The sequence below is a fragment of the Trachymyrmex septentrionalis genome, unplaced genomic scaffold, assembly GCF_001594115.1.
Source record: "Trachymyrmex septentrionalis isolate Tsep2-gDNA-1 unplaced genomic scaffold, Tsep1.0 scaffold134, whole genome shotgun sequence".
In the NCBI taxonomy this organism is placed as follows: domain Eukaryota; kingdom Metazoa; phylum Arthropoda; class Insecta; order Hymenoptera; family Formicidae; genus Trachymyrmex; species Trachymyrmex septentrionalis.
Genome location: NW_017304482.1, coordinates 100256 through 122328, shown reverse-complemented (window position 1 = coordinate 122328; position 22073 = coordinate 100256). Strand labels below are relative to the sequence as shown.

Genomic DNA, 22073 nt, shown 5'->3' with positions numbered 1-22073 from the left:
TATATATATATATATATATATACTATATACATGCATATATTTTTAAACCCCAGATATTGTTTTGATTGAATTGTTTGAATTGGCCTTTAAAAAATCATAATGCAAATTTGGTTATTTCTTTTTATTGTTCTCTTATTTATATATTGACATATATTTCTTATACATATATGGTAGAAAGAGAGAATGAGGGAGAGAAAGAGAGAGATCATTTGGAGGGTACGTTCCACTTAACATTTACAACGCTCGCGAGCAAAATTTCATCTTCCTTGTTTATCAAATGTTAAAGAAGGATGAAATGATGCACGCGAATTTTGCATTCGTTAAGTGGAATGCATCCTTGGACATCCCGTCCGGTATTATACAAAATCACACGGGCTCGCACGCTGCTATCTAATTTTGTTTATTGTTTCAGCAGCTACAATAGCACGGTATTGCCTATGTTTCATTGTCGGTATCTCATATGTTTCACCTGTGTTCTCACTGTCTTCGATTAATTGTTAATGTCACTTGATTCTTAATTAACTAAATTATTAATTGAGAATTATTAATTGGAACTTACAAGCGGAGCATATATAATTCTTCTTCGCCTGAGTTAATCGTTGGTTCTCTATCAGTTTGTCTTATTGTTTGTGTTTCCGGTCACTTCACTACACTTCACTTGTCTACTTACCGAAACTGAAAATGAAACTGTAGCCATAACGATCGGTCGCCTAGGTTATGTGTGTCCCCACGACGTCGCCCCCATGTTACAGCAGTTTGTTCGACAGTGGTGTGTAAATTTCTTTATTATATTATTATTCTATTAATTATATTATCTTCTATTTTTATTAGCACTCTTTATTATTATACATTATTACATTCCCGATTCCTGAGTAATTGCATCAGGGGCTGTTAAGAACTCTTGCGCAAGAACACAATGGTGAGCTACACTGCAAAGTAATTGTTTACTCTCTTTCTCTCGCGTTATAACGAGAGCAGAGATCTCCGCCGAGCTGGTTGGGATGCTAATATAAATGAAAACGCTACCATCCTGCAGTTGTCAGCATGAACTTGCTCAATGGTTTTTTGCAGTATTCGCAGTAACATTTTATATTTTAATTCGTTACATGATATAATTATCTAATCTTTATTTTGCCACCATGCAAGTTTGTTACGAGCTCTCCTGTTTATCCGAGTATCAAAATCAGGATAGGTTTACATTTGTCACTCTTATTTGTCACCGCCGCGTTCTCCCGCGTCAAGTCTTTTGCCACATTACTCGGAGGGTCGCGAATACCTTACATCTAGTTTTTTTTCTCGCTCGATTATAAAAATTTTATTCTGCATGCTGGTAATTTGGCATCTCGATCTCTGTCAAATTGTTTTAATTATACAATGTGCCGTGCTGTAAATGTCAAATGTAAACCCAGCCTTAATGAGACAGTAAGTGAAATATGACGCCAGTCATATATATATCCCAATATAGTTGTATGATATATTGCATAAAAAGTTGTTTTAGGCTAGCATCGTAAATTACAGTTCAGAGATCGATCTTTGCAATAATTAGTATATTTGCAATTTTTATCTATCTATTAATACCAGTGCTGATTTAATTATACCTTTGAAAATTATATATAAATTTTGTATATACATTATTTACAATCTAATAATGATAATTTCTTGAGCCATGAAATAAGAGTGCTAATTATCGCATTGGACTGGCCTCACAGTAAGCCAATCGTTTCGTCTTCCGTCGAATGCAATTTGAAAAAAAATATCTATGTGTGAATTGTGGGAATGAAAGTAAACGGCTAGTTGTTCAATTTTTGCCAGAGCCATATTGCTAAATATACATATGTATCTTTCTATCTAACTGTGATTATGATGTAAAGAAAAATATTTCGATCATTTAGGATAAAATTAATGATAACGTTAACGTTTTGGTAAAAAGTTTTTCGAGTAAAACATAATAATTTTAAAATAAATGCTGTAAAGTGCCGCGTGTTTTATTGATCGAAGTATTTTCCCCTTAAAGAGAGTTGAACAATATCTAAGAGATTGTCGATTATTAATTTATTAATAGGTGCACTTCTTTGCGAAGCATAAGAGATAACGAAGAGAAGGATTCTGCCTTTAGAGGCATGTGTCAAATGATCACTGTCAATCCAGCCGGTGTTGTTCCGGATTTCATCTTCTTCTGTGACGCCGTGGCGTCGTGGTCTGCGCCGAAAGAGGATTTAAAGGAGATGTTCCAGAAGGTAAAACAATAGCTGGTCAATTGATGAACTCAATATTTTCTCGACGTGATCTTATGATTCTTATCTTGTGTTTAGATATTGTTTACTTTCAAAAATCAAGTAGGTGAGGAGAATTGGAAACGATTCTCCGATCAATTTCCGCCGCAGCTCAGTGAGCGGTTACATAACATGTACGGCGTTTGAACAGCTCCGCCTAAAAGCGGTAAGTTAAACGATTTTCTTAAAGACATTATATTTTGTCTACATAATTGTTTGCTAAAAATATCCAGTAAATCGATTAGGATTCTCTTTTACAACTTCGTATTTGTTTCCAGAAGGCCGCTTAACGCAGCAGGCCGAACGGGGTTGGGCGGGAAATAAGGGGCGTTTGGGAAACGGGTGGGTGAAACCACGGCCTCTTCTCATCAACATCGTTGTCGTTACCGTATCATCGTGGTATGTTACAGTCGTGCTTTTGGGTAAAACGATTAAAGGTATGCTGTGTCTTTTAAGCTTTGGCAGCCAATATGGGTGACAAAGAAGGGGAACAAAGAGAAAAGTGTTAACGAGTCGAAGCTAGAAGGCAAGAACGACAAGAGATAAGCATTGGCCGAAAAAGTAAACGCGTGGGTGGGCGGGGATGGGACTTATTTCGGGGCGGGAGGGAGGAATTTTGTGGGGATCACCGACTAAACATTTTGAAAGGCGGAACGAGGTATCGCGTAACAGCAATCTGGTTTAATACCTCGGATGTACCGACGTACACGCTCTGTACGCTCCATTAGCGTTTCTATTAGCGCTACCGCGATAACACTGTACATGAAAGTGTTATTTCATTCTCGCGTATGTCAAAACGTGACAAATGCTGGCGCCAATGGCCAACTCTGCCCCAGCTCTTTAATATAATTAGATATATATATTATATATTATTATTGAGCAAACCAACTCGCAAGAACAGTTGGAACGTAAGAATTTTTAGCATAGATCTCACGTTATAGAGATCGCGCAAATACTGTGATCGAAAATTTGTACGTTAGATATCGATCTTTTCTTCTTTTTTCCCCCTATTCCTTTTTTCCTTCGTGAGAGAGAGAGAGAGAGAGAGAGAAAGAGAGAGTGCGAGAGAGAGAGAGAGAGAGAGAGAGAACGAGCGAAAGAAAAAGCGCGCACGCGGAAGCGAGAGATTATTCGAATGTGTTTATAGAATTTTAGAGACAAGGTAGAACTACTTATTTGATAATAAATATGATACAAGATAGAATATGTTATTAGAAATTTCATAGTGTACAGAGGGTTTTTCGAGAATATATATTGTATTTTTATACGTTGAGAAGAAAACAAACATACACATGAAGTTGATAAACGCAGAAAGTGCCATTCCGTCGTTTCGAACCAAAATTTTTCTGCTTATTTTATTCTCTCCCTTGCTGATTGTGATATTAGGTTATACGCGACAATTTTTGTCATCATGTGTAAAACATATTTCAAATGTATGCGTGCATATACATATATATATATACATATGTATAGTATGCATCCTTTTATATGTATACGTACGTATATCAACGATGATACGATGTTTTAACTTACAGACTATTTTGTGATTTTTTTTTTTTTTTGTTAAACATTAAATTAGTATCACATTAGTATTAGTGTAAATATAGATAAATACATTTTAGAATGGACGTTTTTGTTAATCATTATAATAGATTATTTTCAAATCTTTGCCGATCTATCGAAGTCTCTCGAGTTGTTTAAAATCATCAATCAAAGAAATTTTTTAAAAGGTAAACTATTTACAGATGCGATTCACAGAGCAAGCGAATCTATGACGTGAAATCTATGGCAATGTTAATTTTATTAGCGCGATATAATGATCTCGATAATTCATTTGGATAAAAAAATCTTGCGTTTAAATCGTTTTTCAAAAAAGAAAAAAAAGAGAGAGAGAAGGAAGAGAGCAGACTGTCATTCCAGTCCCACTTGTTTGGGCCAGTTAAAACAAGTAAGCAAGTTCTTTTATCTAAAGTGATGTGCGTTTTATCTCGGTTGTTACTTAAAAAAAAAAGAGAAAAATTCTATAATTCATTTGTGACAAAAAATGTATTATTGACAATTGAGTATATGTACACATCTCTTAAACATGAGCGAGATTTTTCAACAATGCGGTATTTCTCAATAGTTTTAAGATATGAAAGAAAGAACTATGTTTTAATTTTTCACCTTCTCGCACACGCATCGAGACCAAATGAGAGAGGAGAAAGGTGAACGGAAGAAACGGCACAACTTGGGGAAAAAAAAAGAAAATACTGACCATCGTTAAGTCGCTATTGTCAATCAAACTTTGAAGTCTATCAATAAAAGATTAAACGACTGGCAGGAACCGAACTAGCGCAGGCGAGACGGATATTTTCAAAAAGAAGGATCACATTAAAACTTCATTCTTTATAGTTGTAAGATAAGGAAAGAAGGAAGTAGATATTCTTCGAAAATCGAAGAACTGAAAAATCGACGTATTGTCGAGTACGACGCGACGATGAAGGTAAATTCCTTCATCGTCGCTCGTCAAATAAGGATAATTCTGCATCGTTCTGTCGCGTTTTTACGGCATACGCGACAGATTGCGCCGTGCAAGCCTCTTTCTTTTCCATGAGAGGAAAGGGATCGCACGCAACGGACAGACAAATTTTCCGTGACCGCTCCTTGACTCGATCCACACTCGTTCGTCAACTTGGCAATATAGATATCGCATATGTATATTGTCATAATTTTATCCCAAAACTTTGGCCCCTCTCCTTGCCCTGCCTGCGCAATTTTTGTGATATTACTGTTTTTTATAATTACTTAAGAGCTTGGAAAGAGAGAGAGAGAGAGAGAGAGAGAAAATGTTAACAGAACCCGGGCCACATACCGCTCGACGTGGGGTTTAAACGAAAATTCACAGCCACGTGTTTTTAATCCTTTTCTTACCGCGTATACATGTATATGTACGTATGTGTAAATAATGCATATAAAAATCGACGTTGTTATCATGTCACTTCTCGCCGAGTTACATTTAAGAATTCAATAATGGCTAACGAGACGATTTTTTACACACAAGTTACATTGTTCACTCCTCGATAGTTCCTAAGCTAGAACGGCCGATTTCGGTGATAAAAGATAAATATCCGCTACCGCCCATCACGGATCCGCTGAAATTTCGCATCGCAATAGAATCTAGAGTATATTATCTAGAGTTATATACGCGTGTCCTCCTGTGGTTGTAAATACGTTGTCTCCTTTTCAACTTGGTATAGTTTCAAGTACACTCGCGGCTGATACATTCATATCGATACGTTCCCATCTCCCGTCGAGAGATCATGTGGCTCGCGATTACATATTATACGCTCGAAAAGCTCCCACAGTCACGATAAGATCGAAGTAATAAATTTATAAACGATTATAAAGTAACAGTGAGACGTCTATTTATACATAATTATTATATTAAATATTGCAATGATAGAGGACTGAAAAAAAGTGATTAATGCCGATTGATATCTGAAATTTCCAATCTTTTTTATCGTCAGTGAACAAAATTGAGTGCAAAGACGTATGTGTGGGGTACATGTAGTAACAGGGTGATCGCAGGCAAAGAAAAATGGTGGGGAAAAAAGTAAAAAAAAAAAAAAAGGGAAGAATCTACGAGTAAATTAGAACAAAGAGTAATAAGCGATATGAATCGAAACTCGATAAACTCACAAGTAAATATATTGTTGTATCTTTATTGTTGTTGTTGCATGAGACTAGCTTAATAGACTGAGCCATACACATGGTTAAATAACTATTAACATAATTCTTAATACTATAATTATTGTAATTAATATATATATCTATATATACGGTGTGTATTATATTTAATCGTAATGAATCCTCGTGTGGGCAGCGTTCGGAGCGGAGATTCCCGTCCTTTGGGACTATCAATCATTACTCCTAACAATCATTACATCGTAGCTGTTTCGGTCTTAGGTGGTCGTAATGCTTTTTATTCAGTAGCCAAGGTATCTTCGATATACTTAGGATGTATATTAGTATACTTAAGTATGCTCAGACACAAGTGCGGACATTCTCCTCGTAAAACGTAATAATCGGGGTACAGACACCGAGCAATGCGGGATTATTAATATGACTTAGACTTAGACTTTACAATCATTATTATCGCACTTGGTATTGTGAAAGAAATTCTATATTATAGATGTGTATAGTTATATACATACTCGCTCATTTCGATCGAGAAATATGCGATGAATTGAAACGAGATTTCTGCGGAAGTAAAAAAAGAAAAAAGTTTTTTCCGACAGAGATTCTCGATATCAAATGTCGATCGATCGCGTCTTTCCTTTCTCAAAGGACCGGGACTCTGTATGGGGCTGTTCCTAGTACCTGATTATCCTATCCTTGCGGCCACGGAAAGGACGGTTCTGCCAAAATGCAGGTCGATCTGCCGTAGTTTGCTTTTACTTTGCTGTTTTCTCTCGCAAGCGCCGGCGAATTCCTCTGTCCAGTGTCTATCACTCGATAATAGATTATACATACACGGTGTTCTTTTTTATTGTTGCATATTACCTTGACTGCCTAGTACTTAAGGATAATCTCTCCTAGTGCTCAGTAGTAACGTCGCATGTAAGTTTCGCACAGAAAAGAACACGAGACTACATTTTTCTGCTTTCCTACACAGTGATACATTTACGCCTGTCAAGGTGCAACGAAAGGGTGCTGCCCATCTCGGAAGAGCGATGAAAACAATTTCGTACATGTACTTTATATAACTCTTGACTTAAAAACATAAAGTGTGTGTGATAGACGGATTAGCTGCGAATAAGATATACTAGAACGGTCCTTGATTCTTCTTGAGAAAAAAAAAAAAATGTAATTGTATTCGAAATTGTAATTTTAATTTGTTTCTTTCCAAACAATTAAAATTACAAATTTACATGAAAATTCTGTGAATTAAAATTAATGACCAAGTAATTTTTCTTACAAAAAGGGACTGAAAAAAAAAAAGTTTTATTTTTAAAACTTGACTGGAAATATCTTATGCGCAATTAAATCGAACATCATATTCGTTTTAAATCGACATGGCAGTCGCACTGTAAATTCATCATCTAAGGGTGAATGTACACACTCGATAATTGTATTTTATAGCCTCGGCAATTTTTCATCTAATTACGAATAATTTTTCTCTTCGAGCGCGAACTTGTAGTCGAGCCGGACGACTTTACACTTTATAAAGCGTCACATAAGCGCGTGCAAGTATTCAACTCGAGTATCGTGAATCTATCTACTCGGACGATAGAACATTGACGAGGAGCAAAGGTTGTAGAAGTAAGGTTCAGTCGCTTGTTATAACGTGTTTACGCGAACACTTCAATGCTTCCTGCCGCCGAGCTTCTTCCGTTAATTGTCCGAGTCGCATGCTGTTGTGACATAATATACGTATGCACGCGTTTAAATCATAGTTCATATCCGGGATTGAAACCGGTAGAACTTCGCTGACTTTAGATTTCCATGCTATAGATGCGCGAAACTGATCTCCGTGGATGTAATGACAATGATGTAAGTCAATTTTTTGAAAATACTTATTGTAAAGTCTCTCTCTCTCTAGCTAATTTAGGATTGTAAGTAATTATGTATAGTAATATTGCAAATCGTAGTAATATTAGTAAGGATATTATAATAATTAGTGAAGTAAACTAGATTGTTATAGAGTGAAAGTTATGTTTCTGCAAAGAAACAATCTAAAAAAAACTATATATTACGCCCGATTATAATTGCGAAAGGAAATTGTATCGAAATTTTTTTTTTATTCCTTTCAATGACTTATGTTGAGCTTGTGTCAAGTTTGTGTCTATAGCATCAAACATTAAGAACATTGAAATTATACCGGCTTCAATTCTCGCTCTATATTGCGCTCGTTGTCTTGGTTCTCTGTGACGCTACGTGACCATTTCATTCGAAATAAATCTTGACGAAGTACCGAGCACCAAGTCTTTGCAAGTCTTCTTATGATAAAGATCTATCCTAGATTTATTTCGATGTCGGTTATGTTATATATGTATCTTTGTAACTATTTCTTTCTTTTAAACTGATAACACCTACATTATTCATCTGGAATTATTTTGTAATTATTTTCTGTCATTTCTTATTCGAGTACACACATTGTTTTTTTTTTTTCTTTTTTTCATTAGTCATACGACGGTTATATATAATTTCTTCGCAGAATTCTCATCTATGATGCGAGCGACATGATTTTGCAAACGTAAACGAGGTAAGAACTAATAATCAGTATTTATATTAAATAGTAATTGAAACTGTTTAACGAGTTTGCCATTATCTTTCAAAATCAATTGTTAAACTTGATTTCTTTACGGTACAATTACGGCCTTCCTGTTTTTCACTTGTACGTTTTCACTTCGCTATCATAGCAATATCATTATCGTAAAGAGAATGGGAGACGATCTCCAGTTCCAACGTTCCAACGTTCTTTCTGGTTCGGGTGCTATCGAGGAGATAACGATCTCGCGTTACAAATGATCGGGTCTGTCCCAGAGGAGCGATTTGGATCAGCGAACGTAGGACACGTTCTGTGTCCTATTCGCTCGCGTTCCCGTCGAGCATTCCCTCGAGTGAGCCGTAAAAGCGTATCGGTGCGGAGCAACGCAAATAAAACCGTATCGTATCCTGTATGGCTCACCGGGTATATGGCGGAGCGGCTTAAGTGATTGCTTCTCTTCATTAGAGCTTCGGGCTCGCCTCTCTTCCTCTCGCGAAGTCGAAGTTGAGGGACAGGTGTGGTAATGGCCCGTATCCGAGCTCTCGCTTAAACCCACCCCCTACGACCATCAGTCGATTTAGCCCTCCTCCCACCCTCGCGAGCCATCCTCTACCCCCCTCCCCCCCCCCTCAGAACTATTACGCGAATTGATTCCGCATCGGATCTGCCTGGAGGGGCGGAAACTCACGTTTAGCTCCTCGTTTCCTCCACTCTTTCGCTCTTCCTCTTTCTACTTTATCGCTCTTCTCTTTTCTTATCGCCGGCGCGTGACCACCCTCGGTCCATTTGCGTGCATCTCACCCTGTCGTAAAGGCGCGAATTGCATTCCCCGGATTATCGGCTTCCATCGGGGCTTGAACGACGCTCGTGGTATCGGTAAGGGTACGTGGCTGGTCGTACGCAAGTCGATTAATTCAATAGGAACGATGAAGTTCTTAGCGTATAAGTGGATGATACGTTTAGGATTGGTCTTTCGATCATTTTGCAAAACGTCTGGAAAGAACGATTAGGATTATTTCACATAACGAGAAATAAAACGGGGAATTCATTGGTCATTGAATAAATTTGAAACGCAAGCGAGACTTGATTACCTTATAGGATAAAATAACTCCACGATCTTTGTAATGTCGCTGTAAAGCTGGATCTTCCAAATTACGTTTTTAATCTATATGATATTCTTCGAATAAAAATTCCACTGTATCCAGACAGTATAATCTCTTTCGAAAGAAATGTAAACGGCATCCTGATGTGCAATCAGTTGTTACGCGGTCCGTTAAACTCAACGTGTTTCGGGATGTTAAGAGAAGAAGGATCAACTGGCGCCGATCGAACTGGTAATTCCTCTCGCGAGATAAACAGCATCTAGCAGGGACTACGATATCGCGATTTATAAGGTAGCTGGTCGATGTATACGCCGCCACGCGCGTCGCATTAAATAATAATGCCAGTGATTGCTGTTGGGTTGCCCGCCAAACTGCAAGCTACAAGAACGGTAAGGAGGGTGCGGCGAGGGGTAGAACGACGGCGGAACGGAGAAGACGTTGCCTTTACACCCCCGCCAGATATATCATCGCCTGGCAGTTATGTGTGTCATGAATTTTAGATTATCCTTGGATTAGATTAAGGCACGCGGGGGTCGGAAGAGCAAGCAGCCCCTTGGCCCGCCAGTCAGTGCGCGGGGCTGAATTATTTCCAAATCTCGCGCAGCATCCGTCCCGCCCGTCCCCTCGATCACGCCGTCGGAATTGCAGGATTGATCTGTTGCCGCGAATTTTTCACCGACGGCCAAGCGCTAATCAATTTCCTGGCGATACTCTTCGAGCTAAACAATAAAAAGTAATTTAATATTTAAAAATATGTAATGAAGTTCCGTTTGAAGAAAATTTTCATCAGGGTTGTTAAAAGTTACTTTCTCGTTACTTTTCATAGTAGACAATTTGACAATGATGTTGCAATTTTTTATGATGGTAATGCTAACAAATTAGTCGTTAAGGTTGTGCTAAAGTTGGAAAAATTACTTAAAAGAATAACTTGTCATTACGCGTTATTTATTAAAAGAAACTAGTAACGAGTAACGAAATAGTAATGAAATAGTAACTTAAAAATTTCGTTACTCGTTACTGGAAATTATAACTTAATTACCGTTACTGTTACTCACTAAAAAAGGTAATTACGTTCAATAAAAAAGTAACGGAAAAAGTAACTTCGTTACTTTTTTATGTAACTTATACAATCCTGATTTTAATCGTGAAGAATATTTATTACATGAAAGAGATAATTCATGTTTTAAGTAAATGAATTACTATATTGTGAAAGTTTTTCGATTCAAAAAGGAGCATTAAAAATTGTTTAATCTCGATCTTTGAGAAATTTTTTTAGATCATCTTTATTACTTACTTTTTTAAATAATACTATTGTCGTTATAATTTTTACGTCTCCGATTTTGTGCAACGATCTCAAGAAATCTCGACGAGTCGGCCCCGCGCGTTTCTCGATTATTCCCTGTTTCATCCCTTTTGAGGGGACAAGAGGGCGGAGATAATTGATGATGGTAGCTGGTTTTCGCGGGACATTATATCGCAGTTACGAGTTTCCGTCCCCCACTCGCGCGCTACGAATGCGCAATGTGCGAACAACAGGATCTCGCTATGTAGTGGGGAGAATACCCCGGGGGTGGTTTCCACCCCTTGCTGGCCCCACGTGACCTCAGCCAGACAAACGACGGCCAATTTACGAGCAATAGGAAAAACTTCTTAAAACTCGGATTAAAATGAGCGAAGGGAAAAGAGAGAGGAGCATCCCTCGGCGCCCTCCGAATTATTTTAGGGAGGGTTTTATTTTATTTCGGAAAGCGTCACCGGAGGTGGAAGGGCGAATACAGCCCTTGGCCCTGGCCTTGTGCTTTTATTATTATCTCCCTATCTGTAAATGAGGTGGGGAGCGCCATTATTTTTATCGTTATGCGAATGTAATTGCTCCAAATTATTCTTACTATTTTCATTTGTTGCTATAATGGCAATGTCAGTGATCATCGATGATAATAATAACTCGATTAGATTCTTCTCTATATTGTTCCGCATAAAGTACTTTGAAAACCTAAAAAATTAAATATATTTAAATAAGAAAAATTATTAAAATTATAAATCTTCTAATATCAAAATGTTTTCGATAAGACTTATATAGTTAAAACTTAACTAAAATGTAAAAATCAGATATAATACGCGTCCTTTCTAACATGGTGAAGATTTTTGCTGATTATTTTATGAAAACTGACAGGAAAAAAAGGGTACATTTTCGTTACAGGGATAGAGCAATAGATGACAATTTAACATATATCGCTAAATTAATTACACGAGCTTAATCGGCGTGTTTATCGATTAATGACCTTTTTATATGTAAAAATAAATCGCTAGAGAATGGAAGTAACTTGTAACGAAGTTACAGTTACAAGTTATTTTTCTTTATACCATAACTGTAACGGTAGTTAGATTTTTTTTGGTAACGGTAACGAATTTTACAGTTACTTTTATCGTTATTTTGGACACAAGCCATTCATAGTACTTGAGACTAGAAAGTCTTTAGATCATCGATCTGTAACTGGTCGTTGATTCTAAAAAAGTAACGGAAAAGTATCGAAAAGCTTTCTCAACGAGTTACTTTTAAAAATCATAACTACTAACTATAACTTGTTCCTTTTTTCTACTAACGAATAATTGTAACTTGTTACTTTTAAAAAGTAACTTTCCATTCCCTGCAAATTGCCTTAGTCAATTTCACTCCTCAATAGCGAGATGATTTACAATACAAGTGACATCAGTCTCATACATTTCTTCTAACAAATTATTATACAGAATGTCTCTGAATATATTTAATTTTAACATGTATGCAGTACATAATGAGTTATATTTTAAATATCGCCTTATAATTGAATTAATTTCTAATCCAATAAAAATCTGCTATATATTAGAAAGTTTACATCGTAAAAAAAATCCATGTTAGTTTATGAGACCGTAAGTCACTGTTGCAGAATCAATCTTGCGGTCGTAAAGCGACCAAATTATGGCTTTTCTTTTTTATATACAATGCCTGTAAAAAGTTCATCATATATGGGTCGTATATACGTTGAAGCGGTTTCTGTACGCCGGCGTTCTTTTTAATTAAAGTCACTAATCAAATCACGGCCACGCGACGTTGCTTCGACCTATCGACGCACGCGGATAGGACGATAACGACGCCCCGGGGACGGCCGGAATAAATCCGTGTTAACGCAATTACAACCCTCCTCCGAGATGCATGACTGATTTATCCACGAAAATGCACTGGAAGACGTTTCATCGCATATTTGATATAGTTGAATAAGTTTCAGCAACGCGTATCCCGATACGGTAAACACTAATATATATCCCCGTGCTACGTGTGACGGCAACAATACCGAGAATTCTCCTTTTCCCTTAGCGTATTTGGATTCGAGACGATATCGTAAAAGTCCCTTATATTTTCTCGCTAATGAATAGATGAGAAACCGGACTCGCGTACCCGCGATTTACGTGGAGATAAGTCGGACGAATTACCGGACTCGAGGAATGTGCGAACTTTCAGAGCAACTCATCTCCCTTTTCGAGGGCAAGGGGTTCCAGGACTATAACGGCGCCCCGGGGACGACCGGGGTAACGCGATTACGCGGCACGGCACTGGCACGGCACAGCCACCGTTCGAGCGGTTCACCCTGGCTTGATTTATCCGCGTAGCCGCGCGTTATTGCATTAGCGCCCCGACGGCGATGCTGTCCGCCGTCCCCCGCTCGCTCGCTGGCGACGAACGCGAGAAATCGTCCGGCGTCCGTCCACCCGCCCGTGAATCATCTACGAAAGTTATGTCTTGCAAGCCGCTGCCAGGACGCGGCGATCTATAATTCTCACCCGCGGTTGGTCAGCGATCCTGGCGCGTCCTGGAGTTTCCCGTATTCCCTTGCGAAGTAATATCGCTGGTAAGAAATGTTGTGACCGAAATCTACTCTTGGAAACGACGTACGATTCCTTTTACATGGATGGTCAGTAATCTTGGCACTTTCTGAATTCCACCATAGATCATCCTCAGAAATTGCTTTTGCAACGTATAACAAATCTATCCTTCGAGATGACGTAAGAGTCTTTTTATTCTGCTGATGAGTAATCTCTCGACGCTTGTCTTGTTTTCTTGAATTTCCTTATCGATAAAATTCGTATTTGATAACAAAATGTATTTTCGAAAACATTCTACGATTTTCTTTATATAATGTTATCAAAGAGCTGAACATACCTTGACACATTTTCTGAATTCCTACGTTGACAAATATGACATTTCGACAAACGTTCCGTTTAAACATGTCTTCGTATGAGCATACACAAAGTTACGATAACTTCCGCTCCGAACGAATGCCCGCTAACTTGAGATGAGAACTGGTTCAAGAATTGGTGACGATAAACTTTACATTAATGTGTCGCCTTCTTAATCGTTGCTGATTAAACTTCGCGGTTTTACATCACAGTTCTTCGACACAGAATACGCTAATCGAGATACAAGCGAGATACTCCCGATTCTGTATACATTATATATGTTACACGTTTTCCCGTCGTCCTTCCGCAATTTACTTTATACACATTGAGTATCCTTTGTACTTCTCAGACTCTTCGGCACGTCGCGGATGAAGAGATGCACGTGTTTCGCTTTTATATTCTATACGCGAGCAAGTTTCTGCACAAAACAACGACACGTGCAACCTGTAATTTTAATCGTGTACAAATAACTGCAACGTTTTTACTCTCAAAATAATGTACAATAAAAAGAAAAAAAAAGAAATAATTAAAATTTCGTAAATTTGAATTAAAGTTTTCATTTAGAAAAAATACAGGTCTAAATTATATAGAATTTTAAACAACGACAATGAGTGAATTACTGTGATACATAAGATAATGTATCTTTCCTATGGTATCGAAAATTGAAATCACCATGATCGGTCTACTATCAATCTTTCTTTCGCATTGCTCTAAGTTACATTTCGATGAAAATACAGATGTTCTTCGAACCTGAGTACACTCACCGTCACGACAACTCGCACTTCTTCATCCCCGTCGAGTCCCTCTTCGTCCAAGACGTACCACACCGCGAACCTTACGCGGGCCTATCGAGCCCTAAGGCCTCCTGGTGCCGTCTCGCTTTCAGCCTAAGGTCTGCGATGCTGCTGTTCTTCGAGCGAGCTGCCGCAGCGGCCAACGACGCCGCCAGGCTCAGCGGATGAGGAGGATGGCCAGCCGACGGTGCCGGGGGTGGCGGTGGCGGTGGTGGTGGCAGACAGAAGAGGCCCCCAGCTGCCGCGTAGTGCAGCACCGCTGGATCAAAAGCTGATCCTACTGTGACATTTGTAGTTCCCTGCATCGGCGGTGGATGTAACCTGAGGGCTGGCAGGTAAGGTGCAACTCGACACGGCTCCAACGTCGTCGGCGGACTGCGCGGTGCCAGCACCATACTCCCGGCGACGCCTGTAAAAAAATTTAATTAGAGCTACCAGCTCGAACATTAATCCTAGAATACTATCGCTATTGATGTAGTACCACTATTGACAGGGTTGTATAAGTTATATAAAAAAACTAACGAAGTTATACCTTTTTCGTTACTATTTTTTACGTAATTATCTTTCCTAATGAGTAACAGTAATGGTAATTAAGTTACAATTTCTAGTAACGAATAATGAAATTTGTAAGGTACTATTTCGTTACTTTATCACTCGTTACTTTTAGTTTTTTCAGCGAGTAACTCAAACACGTAATAATGATAATAAATTACTTTTCAAAGTGACTTTTCCAGCTTTAGTACAATCGTAGCATTTAGTTAGTCATAAAAAATTGCAACGTCATTATCAAATTGTTTATTATAAAAAGTAATGACACAGTAACGAGAGAATAACTTTTAACAACTCTGATGATTGATATGTAAATTTTACAAAGAAATAGATTACTCTTAATTAATGTAATACAAGTTTTTCATACATTTTACACTTTTAATGACAAAATATTTCTGATCTAGACTTTTACAAATAAAAAGTCTATAATTATTTATAACTTAAAGACAAGGGAAAAATACACATACATTATATCTAGGAAGAATTAAGCGTGTTATATCCACTGTAGAGTTCCGTTTGCGGCAACGTTACCTTTGTGTAACTGGCTTTCGTGTTTACGACACTTGGCACGTCGATTCTGGAACCAGACTTGTACTCGCGCTTCACTGAGACCGAGCCGCTGGCTCAGCTCCTCCCTCATAAACGCGTCCGGATAATGCGTCTCATCAAAGAGCCTCTCGAGCTCGGCCAATTGTTCAATGGTGAAGTTCGTCCGTGATCTCCTCTGCTTGCCGTTGCCGCTTCCGTTGCTCCGACAACTGGATCCTACAAATTAATTATTGCTCGAGCAAATGGAAAAGCGTTAGACAAAAACATTAAAAAATAATTATACGTTTCTCGAATATGTATTTGTTTTATTATAATAAGTATATATAATATATATCACTACAACGCGGGATGAAAAGATGAATTTTCTGTCACTGTTAAGGAGGTCCTCGCGCTTTCTTAGTCAATAGAGTTTATTCATAATAATACATTAAACAATTAAAATAATGGAATAATAAGATTACTAACGATATCTTATGCCATTATACATAATTATTGTTAATTTTATATGTTGCTAAATATTTTCAAAATGACAAAATAAAAGTTGTAAGATGCTCATTTGACGTATCCGTTTGATATACATTCTAACTTTTTTCATTGAAGAATATAAATTTCTTGTAAACTATACAATTAGTTTAAATGAAACTTTACGAGGACAAACTTAAGTGTTTACTTTATAATTATAACGATTTTTAAATTGCCGTCTTACACGCAAGTGTCTCAATTTAAAAGAGAATAACTGCAGAATAAAATTATATCTTCAACTTGTGATAATGTAAAATTCGATAAATTTAAAATTAAATATCTTCAAAATAGTACGGTAAAAGTCAATGAAATTTTTTCCTAGATATTATTGATATTATTAACTTTTGTATTACATATATATTATAGACTTGTTTTATATTTCATCAAACGCGAGAACCTCCTTAAGGAATGCTTTCGACAAAACAGAAACCTGAACGCTGTGAATCATCGCCAGAGATGCAGCGAGTAACAGGGAAGTTTTCGTCGCGCGATGATTAATTCACAGGGACAAATGTGCGCCGCGAGCCAGAACGACCAAGCCTGAGCGACCGATGCTACCGAATTGATCTTCGTGAATCGTTCACGGGCCATTTCTTCCAGTCTGGGTGCTATCAACATATATCTCGCCACCTTATGAGAATCTTATTCAAATCGAGATACCGACATCTCTAATTAGATGACATTAGACAAGCGTATCCCGCGCGAGTGGGAAAACCCTCGACAGTTATACCCTCTCAACATGTCGAGGAACTGTAAAAGTAAGCATAATCCAGTCCGCGTAACTCAGTGTGTATCGATGTGTATAACCGCTGTGTTAAGCTTGTGCACAGATTGCGGGATCGCATCGAGGACGCATCTTCACGCGGAAGATTCCATCGGACAGATGCAGAAAGGCGAGGGAGGAGGGTGATTAAGGTGAGATGGTACGAGTTTGCCCTCCCTCGTCTAGAGGAGAGAGTAGGGATGACTAACGATCCGGTATAAGACTTGCGTAGCTCACCACTTTGCTAAATTATATAAATCACATCCCCTTCGTCAAGGGCTCTTACGCGAGACACTTAATCCACCTCTGTCCCTCCCACTCTTCCTCGTCATGAGCCCCTTTCGAGTTTCCGCGCCTCCTTCTCGTCGGCAACACCTCGAAAAGCCGTAGTACCGTAGTTACTTTACATTAAGCGACCATTAATTAAATCGTATAGCCGTTAATTATCCGAGCGTCTCTCTAACTCGCGGCGATGCTTGTGGCCGCTCTATACGACGCGCCAAGAAAGTTTTTCGCTTCGGAGCATCTTTTCGTTCATCCTTCAAGATAATTATCTCTTTCTTTTTTTTTTTTCGTGACATTTACACTTTCATAATATTAACGATTTTCGCAAAATTAAGAATTATAAGCTAAAAAAAAAATATATTGTATCAAAATTTATTAATAATAAAAATAAAATTAATTAGCAAGAAGTGATCTGCAAATTTCTTTCAGAATAGTAATCTTATTATTTAATAAGATTACTATTCTATAGTTCTTAATCATTTATATATTGGGTTGGGGAAAAAGTTTCTTCGTATTTTTTAATTCAAAATTGTATATCTTCGTCAAAAATGAACGAAATTTAAATTTAAAAAAAGGGTTTTAAAGCTTGAAATCTCTACTTTCGAAAGGTTACTATATTTTTTGAGTTTCTGTGAGTTTGATAGTTTTTACATTTAAAAAACTACGAGCTGAAAAAGATGAAAAATTTTCTTTTCATTTTGAAAGTCTCTCACGTGTCTAAAAAAAAATTTACAAAAATTTTTAATTATCTATCGTGAAAGCTTGAAGCTTTCCCTACAAAATCATTTTTTTTTTTGTTTGTTTAATGTTCCTATGATTTTTTGTTCCTGAGTTATTCGCGAGTTAAGTAAAGAAGCATTCTGACTTCGATTGCTCATAAAATCCGATAAAAATCATCATACCGCAATTTAAAAAATAGATTATTAAAGCTGAAACTTTGCTGTAGCGAATGATATAATTGTAACGAAAATTTCGCAAGAGAATGAAAAACTTGCAAAAAAATGTTTCAAAATACGAAGAAACCTTTCCCAACCTAATATTATGTTAATCATGCCTACAGAGTTAAGAACATTTTAAGAATCAGATCATTAATAATAATCTAATATTTTTGTTCCCTTCATTAGCGAAAGAAATTCAAATATAATAATTTATTATTAGCGAAAGAAACTCAAATATAATAAATTACTATATTTGAATTTCTTTCGCTAATGAGGGAAAATGTATGAAACGCAAATGAGAGTCGAGGAGCCGGTAAATTGCGTTTTTATCGTGGAATATTCTGCGGTGTCGCTTTCCACCGGGTAATAGAACGACCGTGCGATTTATCCGGAAACGGAGGCAAAAAACGAGACCCGCTATCTGCAGTCTACGTGCGTTTGCACGCCGGCGCGATCGCCATGCGGCATTGCGTACGGCATACGGCGCTTTAATCAATTAGCGCATATCCGCGTAATCCAATCTGAGCCCTAGGCAGGGTGTGCGGCCCGCATCCATATGTACAGCGGTGGTTTAAAACCACCTCCCTCCTGCTCGCTAAAATAACTCGCGCGGTTTTCGACGCCCCTCGTCCGCGCATTGTTAGCATAACCCATGGCGCAACACATACGCGCGTTGTCGCAGTCATTAACTCGAACGTGCCAGCCGTTTATTCCCGTAGATACCAGGGGCGAGAATCGGCAACGTTTCGAATTTACAGTTAGCCTTCTTATTTTTCATAAGCACTTACTTCCTGAAACGAGAACGATGAATTAGTGCCACAATAATTACTCTTATAATTTTGTTTTTATCATCTATTTGTTGTAATTTAATAAATTATGCAATTCTCGCAAGTCTTTCTGCGTTTACTATTAGAGGAAAGCTCCCTTATATTATGAAATAGACGCCTAATATGAGATAGCGTTTCTGCTAAACTAATAAACGCTATTTATTGGTTCCATCATAAATTTATTGCTCTTGGATAGAAAACTATTTAGTAGAAAATTCATTATTAGATCATGCCTGTAGTCATTGTAAAAAAAGATTTTAGAATTTGGATGCCTTCAAGTTTCATTGAGATAAGCTTTTAAATCTTGTTTATAGTAAATAAATATTTGGCAATAAATTCTTAGAGTAAGGTCGCGTACTAATAGAAAAATACTATTTGAGATATTTGAATTGTTTAATTATAGAAGTTAGATTTGATGAAACGTAAAATCACAAGGCGTGGAAATTGTATAATAATATGAGATATCTAGGGTATTTCTAATATGAAATAACCCATGCTCCTATGTTAGTGAAAATCGTTGCTAAAGAGTAAGTTATACAATAATATATAATATACAATAATATATAATATATAATATATTTATTATACAATAATAAAAAGCTCAACCGGAATGAACATCGAATGCCTATTTCTGCGATGCTTGATTCCGACTACCTGAAGACGAGTTCTGGATATAATCTCATATTCATTTTCCACGCACGCTTGCTGTTTGTTTGCATTTTAGAAACATGAAATAAAGTTTTTTAATTGCAATAACTGATATACTTTGCATTTTACTATTCTCTCTTTTACTACATCTCATATTAGGAGCACAATTTTTTGATTTTGTGATTTGCTCACTTTTTACGTTTCTTTAATTTAAAAAAAAAATGGAATTTGAATTAAATTTTATCTAACGTTATCTTAAAGCTTATTAAATTCCCTTCAAAATGACCTATTATTTTTTTTAATTCTGCCCATAGACTTCTAGCATTTATCCAAAATGAACTCAGTATCTCATAATAGGGGCCTCTCCTCGAAATATCATTCACGCGAATGAAATAAGTTTGTTAAAATATTTTAGAGTCAACTCACTTTTTCCTTCTAATAAAATTAGATGGAAAGAAAAAAATGAGACGAGAGGCTGTCACAATACTAAAACGTACTGATCATTAACGTCGCGAGAGACAATTGAAATTCTGGGATTCCATATTATTTTCCAAGTCCTATAACACGTTTCTCTAAATCCCCTTGGCGAAACTACCTGAGTATATCCCAAACGTCTCGATCCGAGGTGCAAAATCGTAGTTGCTGAACGTTATCCGATACTTCGTAGAGATCGAGACGGCGAGAGGGATTCTGCGGGACGAACGGGGGAGCAGATAACCGAACCCTGCTACTGGAAAACCCAAAGCAATCACACTTGGACGCGAGGGGTCACTAATTCAATTACTAAGAGCGCTGCCCTCTTGGCCTGATCCAGTTAAGCCACCCCCGAAGAGCTACCCCCGGACCGACCACCTTAGCTATACTATTTTTCTCCCTCCAAAACGAGTCGAGATATCACGGCCATTAGACGTATAAAAGCGTCGTCGTATCCCACACAGTCGCTACATATGGCACACGGTCCCATAAATACGCAAGAAGCAAGGGGAGCTTAAGACATGCAATCACTTATTGCTTGAATGAAGCAAAGTGCCGGTTGTACCCTTCTACGGTTAGACGTTTAACCCTTTGTCACATAATTCTTTCCGAATCTCAGGATAATCACGGACACCATTTCACTGTCTAAAAAGAAAAAAAGAAATTTTTTTCTTTTTAACGATTTTATCTAGACTTCATTAAACTTAAATATTTAACCGCAGCCGAGAGTGCATGTGTATCGTTTTTCCAAATAAATGTCTTTATTTTGATACTTTCGCCATTTTACTTGCGTGAATATTTGTCGAAAGCTACAATTTATCATTTTTGTATCGCGACTTATCGCCAGTCCGGCGAGAAGTTCGAACGTAAATATGAAGGGAGCTCTTTCACTTTCTCATTTTTCTTAAAGTAGCGGCTGTACACCCTCCGCTATCATACTTTAGGAAACTCGCGCCCCAAGTACCATAAATATACGTACGAGTGCACGAGCCTTTGACCAGCGGTCAAAGCACCAACACTTACAGCAAATCGTGGAAAAACACGCGCGACTGAAGACCGATGGGTGCGCACGCCACGCTAAATCGTCAGGAGAAGCGAAATGTGCTTTGGAGTATCGTATCACTGGAAGTGCTCGTTTTTGAAAAGCTGCAAGGCTGATGGTATCATCTATAGAACTTGAGCAAGTATTCATGAAGCCTTCACATGATGTTTCACATCAACTAGAAATATTCCATCAGTACTAGAAAGAAATCATAATGAATGCACAAACTGATAAATTCCATATAGTTATACTTAATGCTCAATTATCCAATATTATTATAATTTTGTGAAACCTCATATTTTTTTATCTACTCGCATCAGTCGACATCAGTGAATGAAGTAAACGCACAGACATGAACTCTAACGAGCTTTATCCAGATTGGAAAATCTCGCTGCATTTTCCCCATCTTCATCAATCTAAATTTACCAAATTTTGAAACCATTAAAAATGATCACCTACAGTTAACAGTACTGTAATAAATATCAATTGTTACTAAAAGTGACTTCAATTTAATCTCTGCACGTTGAACGTATATGATCTATACGACGATTTAATTAATGTAGAGTAAGAGGATCGTACGGAGGCGATCAGCGCCCGCAAGGTGCATTAATATTTATTGCTTTACGCCTTTTCCGGTACACCGGATGTCCCCCGGCCGGAGGGGGCTCCTGGGCGAATATTTACGGTTTTACTTTCGCGGCCGCGATGGCTGCCGGCCGGGTAGATTGCTTTTTGATTTGCGCTTAATCGGAAAAAGTTATGGGGCCTCGAGAGATAGGCGAGCTGCTGGTGCAGCAGCAGCACCAGCCACCGCCGCTTCTCGTCGCTCCCCTCCCCCCCT

General features: G+C 37.8%; 4 protein-coding genes across 5 annotated transcripts in view; 1 reads left to right on the top strand and 3 right to left on the bottom strand.

The window, feature by feature from the left end:
• The window catches only part of LOC108757215 (protein farnesyltransferase subunit beta), a 20097-nt gene extending 19524 nt beyond the window's left edge, over positions 1-573 (bottom strand). The window contains exon 1 of the mRNA XM_018501647.1: positions 560-573. The gene's annotated coding sequence lies outside the window, so the exon portion shown is untranslated. The remainder of the gene's footprint in view (positions 1-559) is intronic.
• Positions 1-2696, top strand: part of LOC108757211 (transportin-1) — an 8652-nt gene extending 5956 nt beyond the window's left edge. The window contains exons 12-15 of one of the 2 annotated variants that reach the window (XM_018501629.1): positions 694-769; positions 2063-2237; positions 2313-2439; positions 2552-2696. In XM_018501629.1, coding sequence (XP_018357131.1) covers positions 694-769; positions 2063-2237; positions 2313-2420 — 359 coding nt within the window. In that variant the 3' untranslated portion in view covers positions 2421-2439; positions 2552-2696. The remainder of the gene's footprint in view (positions 1-693; positions 770-2062; positions 2238-2312; positions 2440-2551) is intronic. The other variant, XM_018501627.1, reaches the window with a different exon arrangement.
• An 8748-nt stretch (positions 2697-11444) lies between these two features.
• Positions 11445-14215, bottom strand: LOC108757175. The gene is made up of 3 exons (XM_018501586.1): positions 13825-14215; positions 13446-13731; positions 11445-11622 (listed from the first exon to the last, which is right to left on the bottom strand). Exons 1-3 carry the CDS (start codon positions 13889-13891, stop codon positions 11445-11447), a joined length of 531 nt encoding a protein of 176 aa, XP_018357088.1. The 5' UTR covers positions 13892-14215.
• A 14-nt stretch (positions 14216-14229) lies between these two features.
• LOC108757204 (short stature homeobox protein 2-like) overlaps positions 14230-22073 on the bottom strand; it is an 11546-nt gene continuing 3702 nt past the window's right edge. The window contains exons 4-6 of the mRNA XM_018501620.1: positions 15716-15949; positions 14606-15044; positions 14230-14285 (exon numbers count right to left, since the gene is read on the bottom strand). Coding sequence (XP_018357122.1) covers positions 14677-15044; positions 15716-15949 — 602 coding nt within the window. The 3' untranslated portion in view covers positions 14230-14285; positions 14606-14676. The remainder of the gene's footprint in view (positions 14286-14605; positions 15045-15715; positions 15950-22073) is intronic.

Excerpts from the sequence above, each read along its gene's own strand:
- LOC108757175 (XM_018501586.1), bottom strand. The coding sequence starts at position 13,891 with ATGTTTAAACGGAACGTTTGTCGAAATGTCATATTTGTCAACGTAGGA. Across the intron at positions 13,732-13,824 it reads AATTCAGAAAATGTGTCAAG|GAAATTCAAGAAAACAAGAC; the intron begins GTATGTTCAGCT and ends TTTATCGATAAG. Across the intron at positions 11,623-13,445 it reads GGATCGCTGACCAACCGCGG|GTTTTCAAAGTACTTTATGC; the intron begins GTGAGAATTATA and ends TTAATTTTTTAG.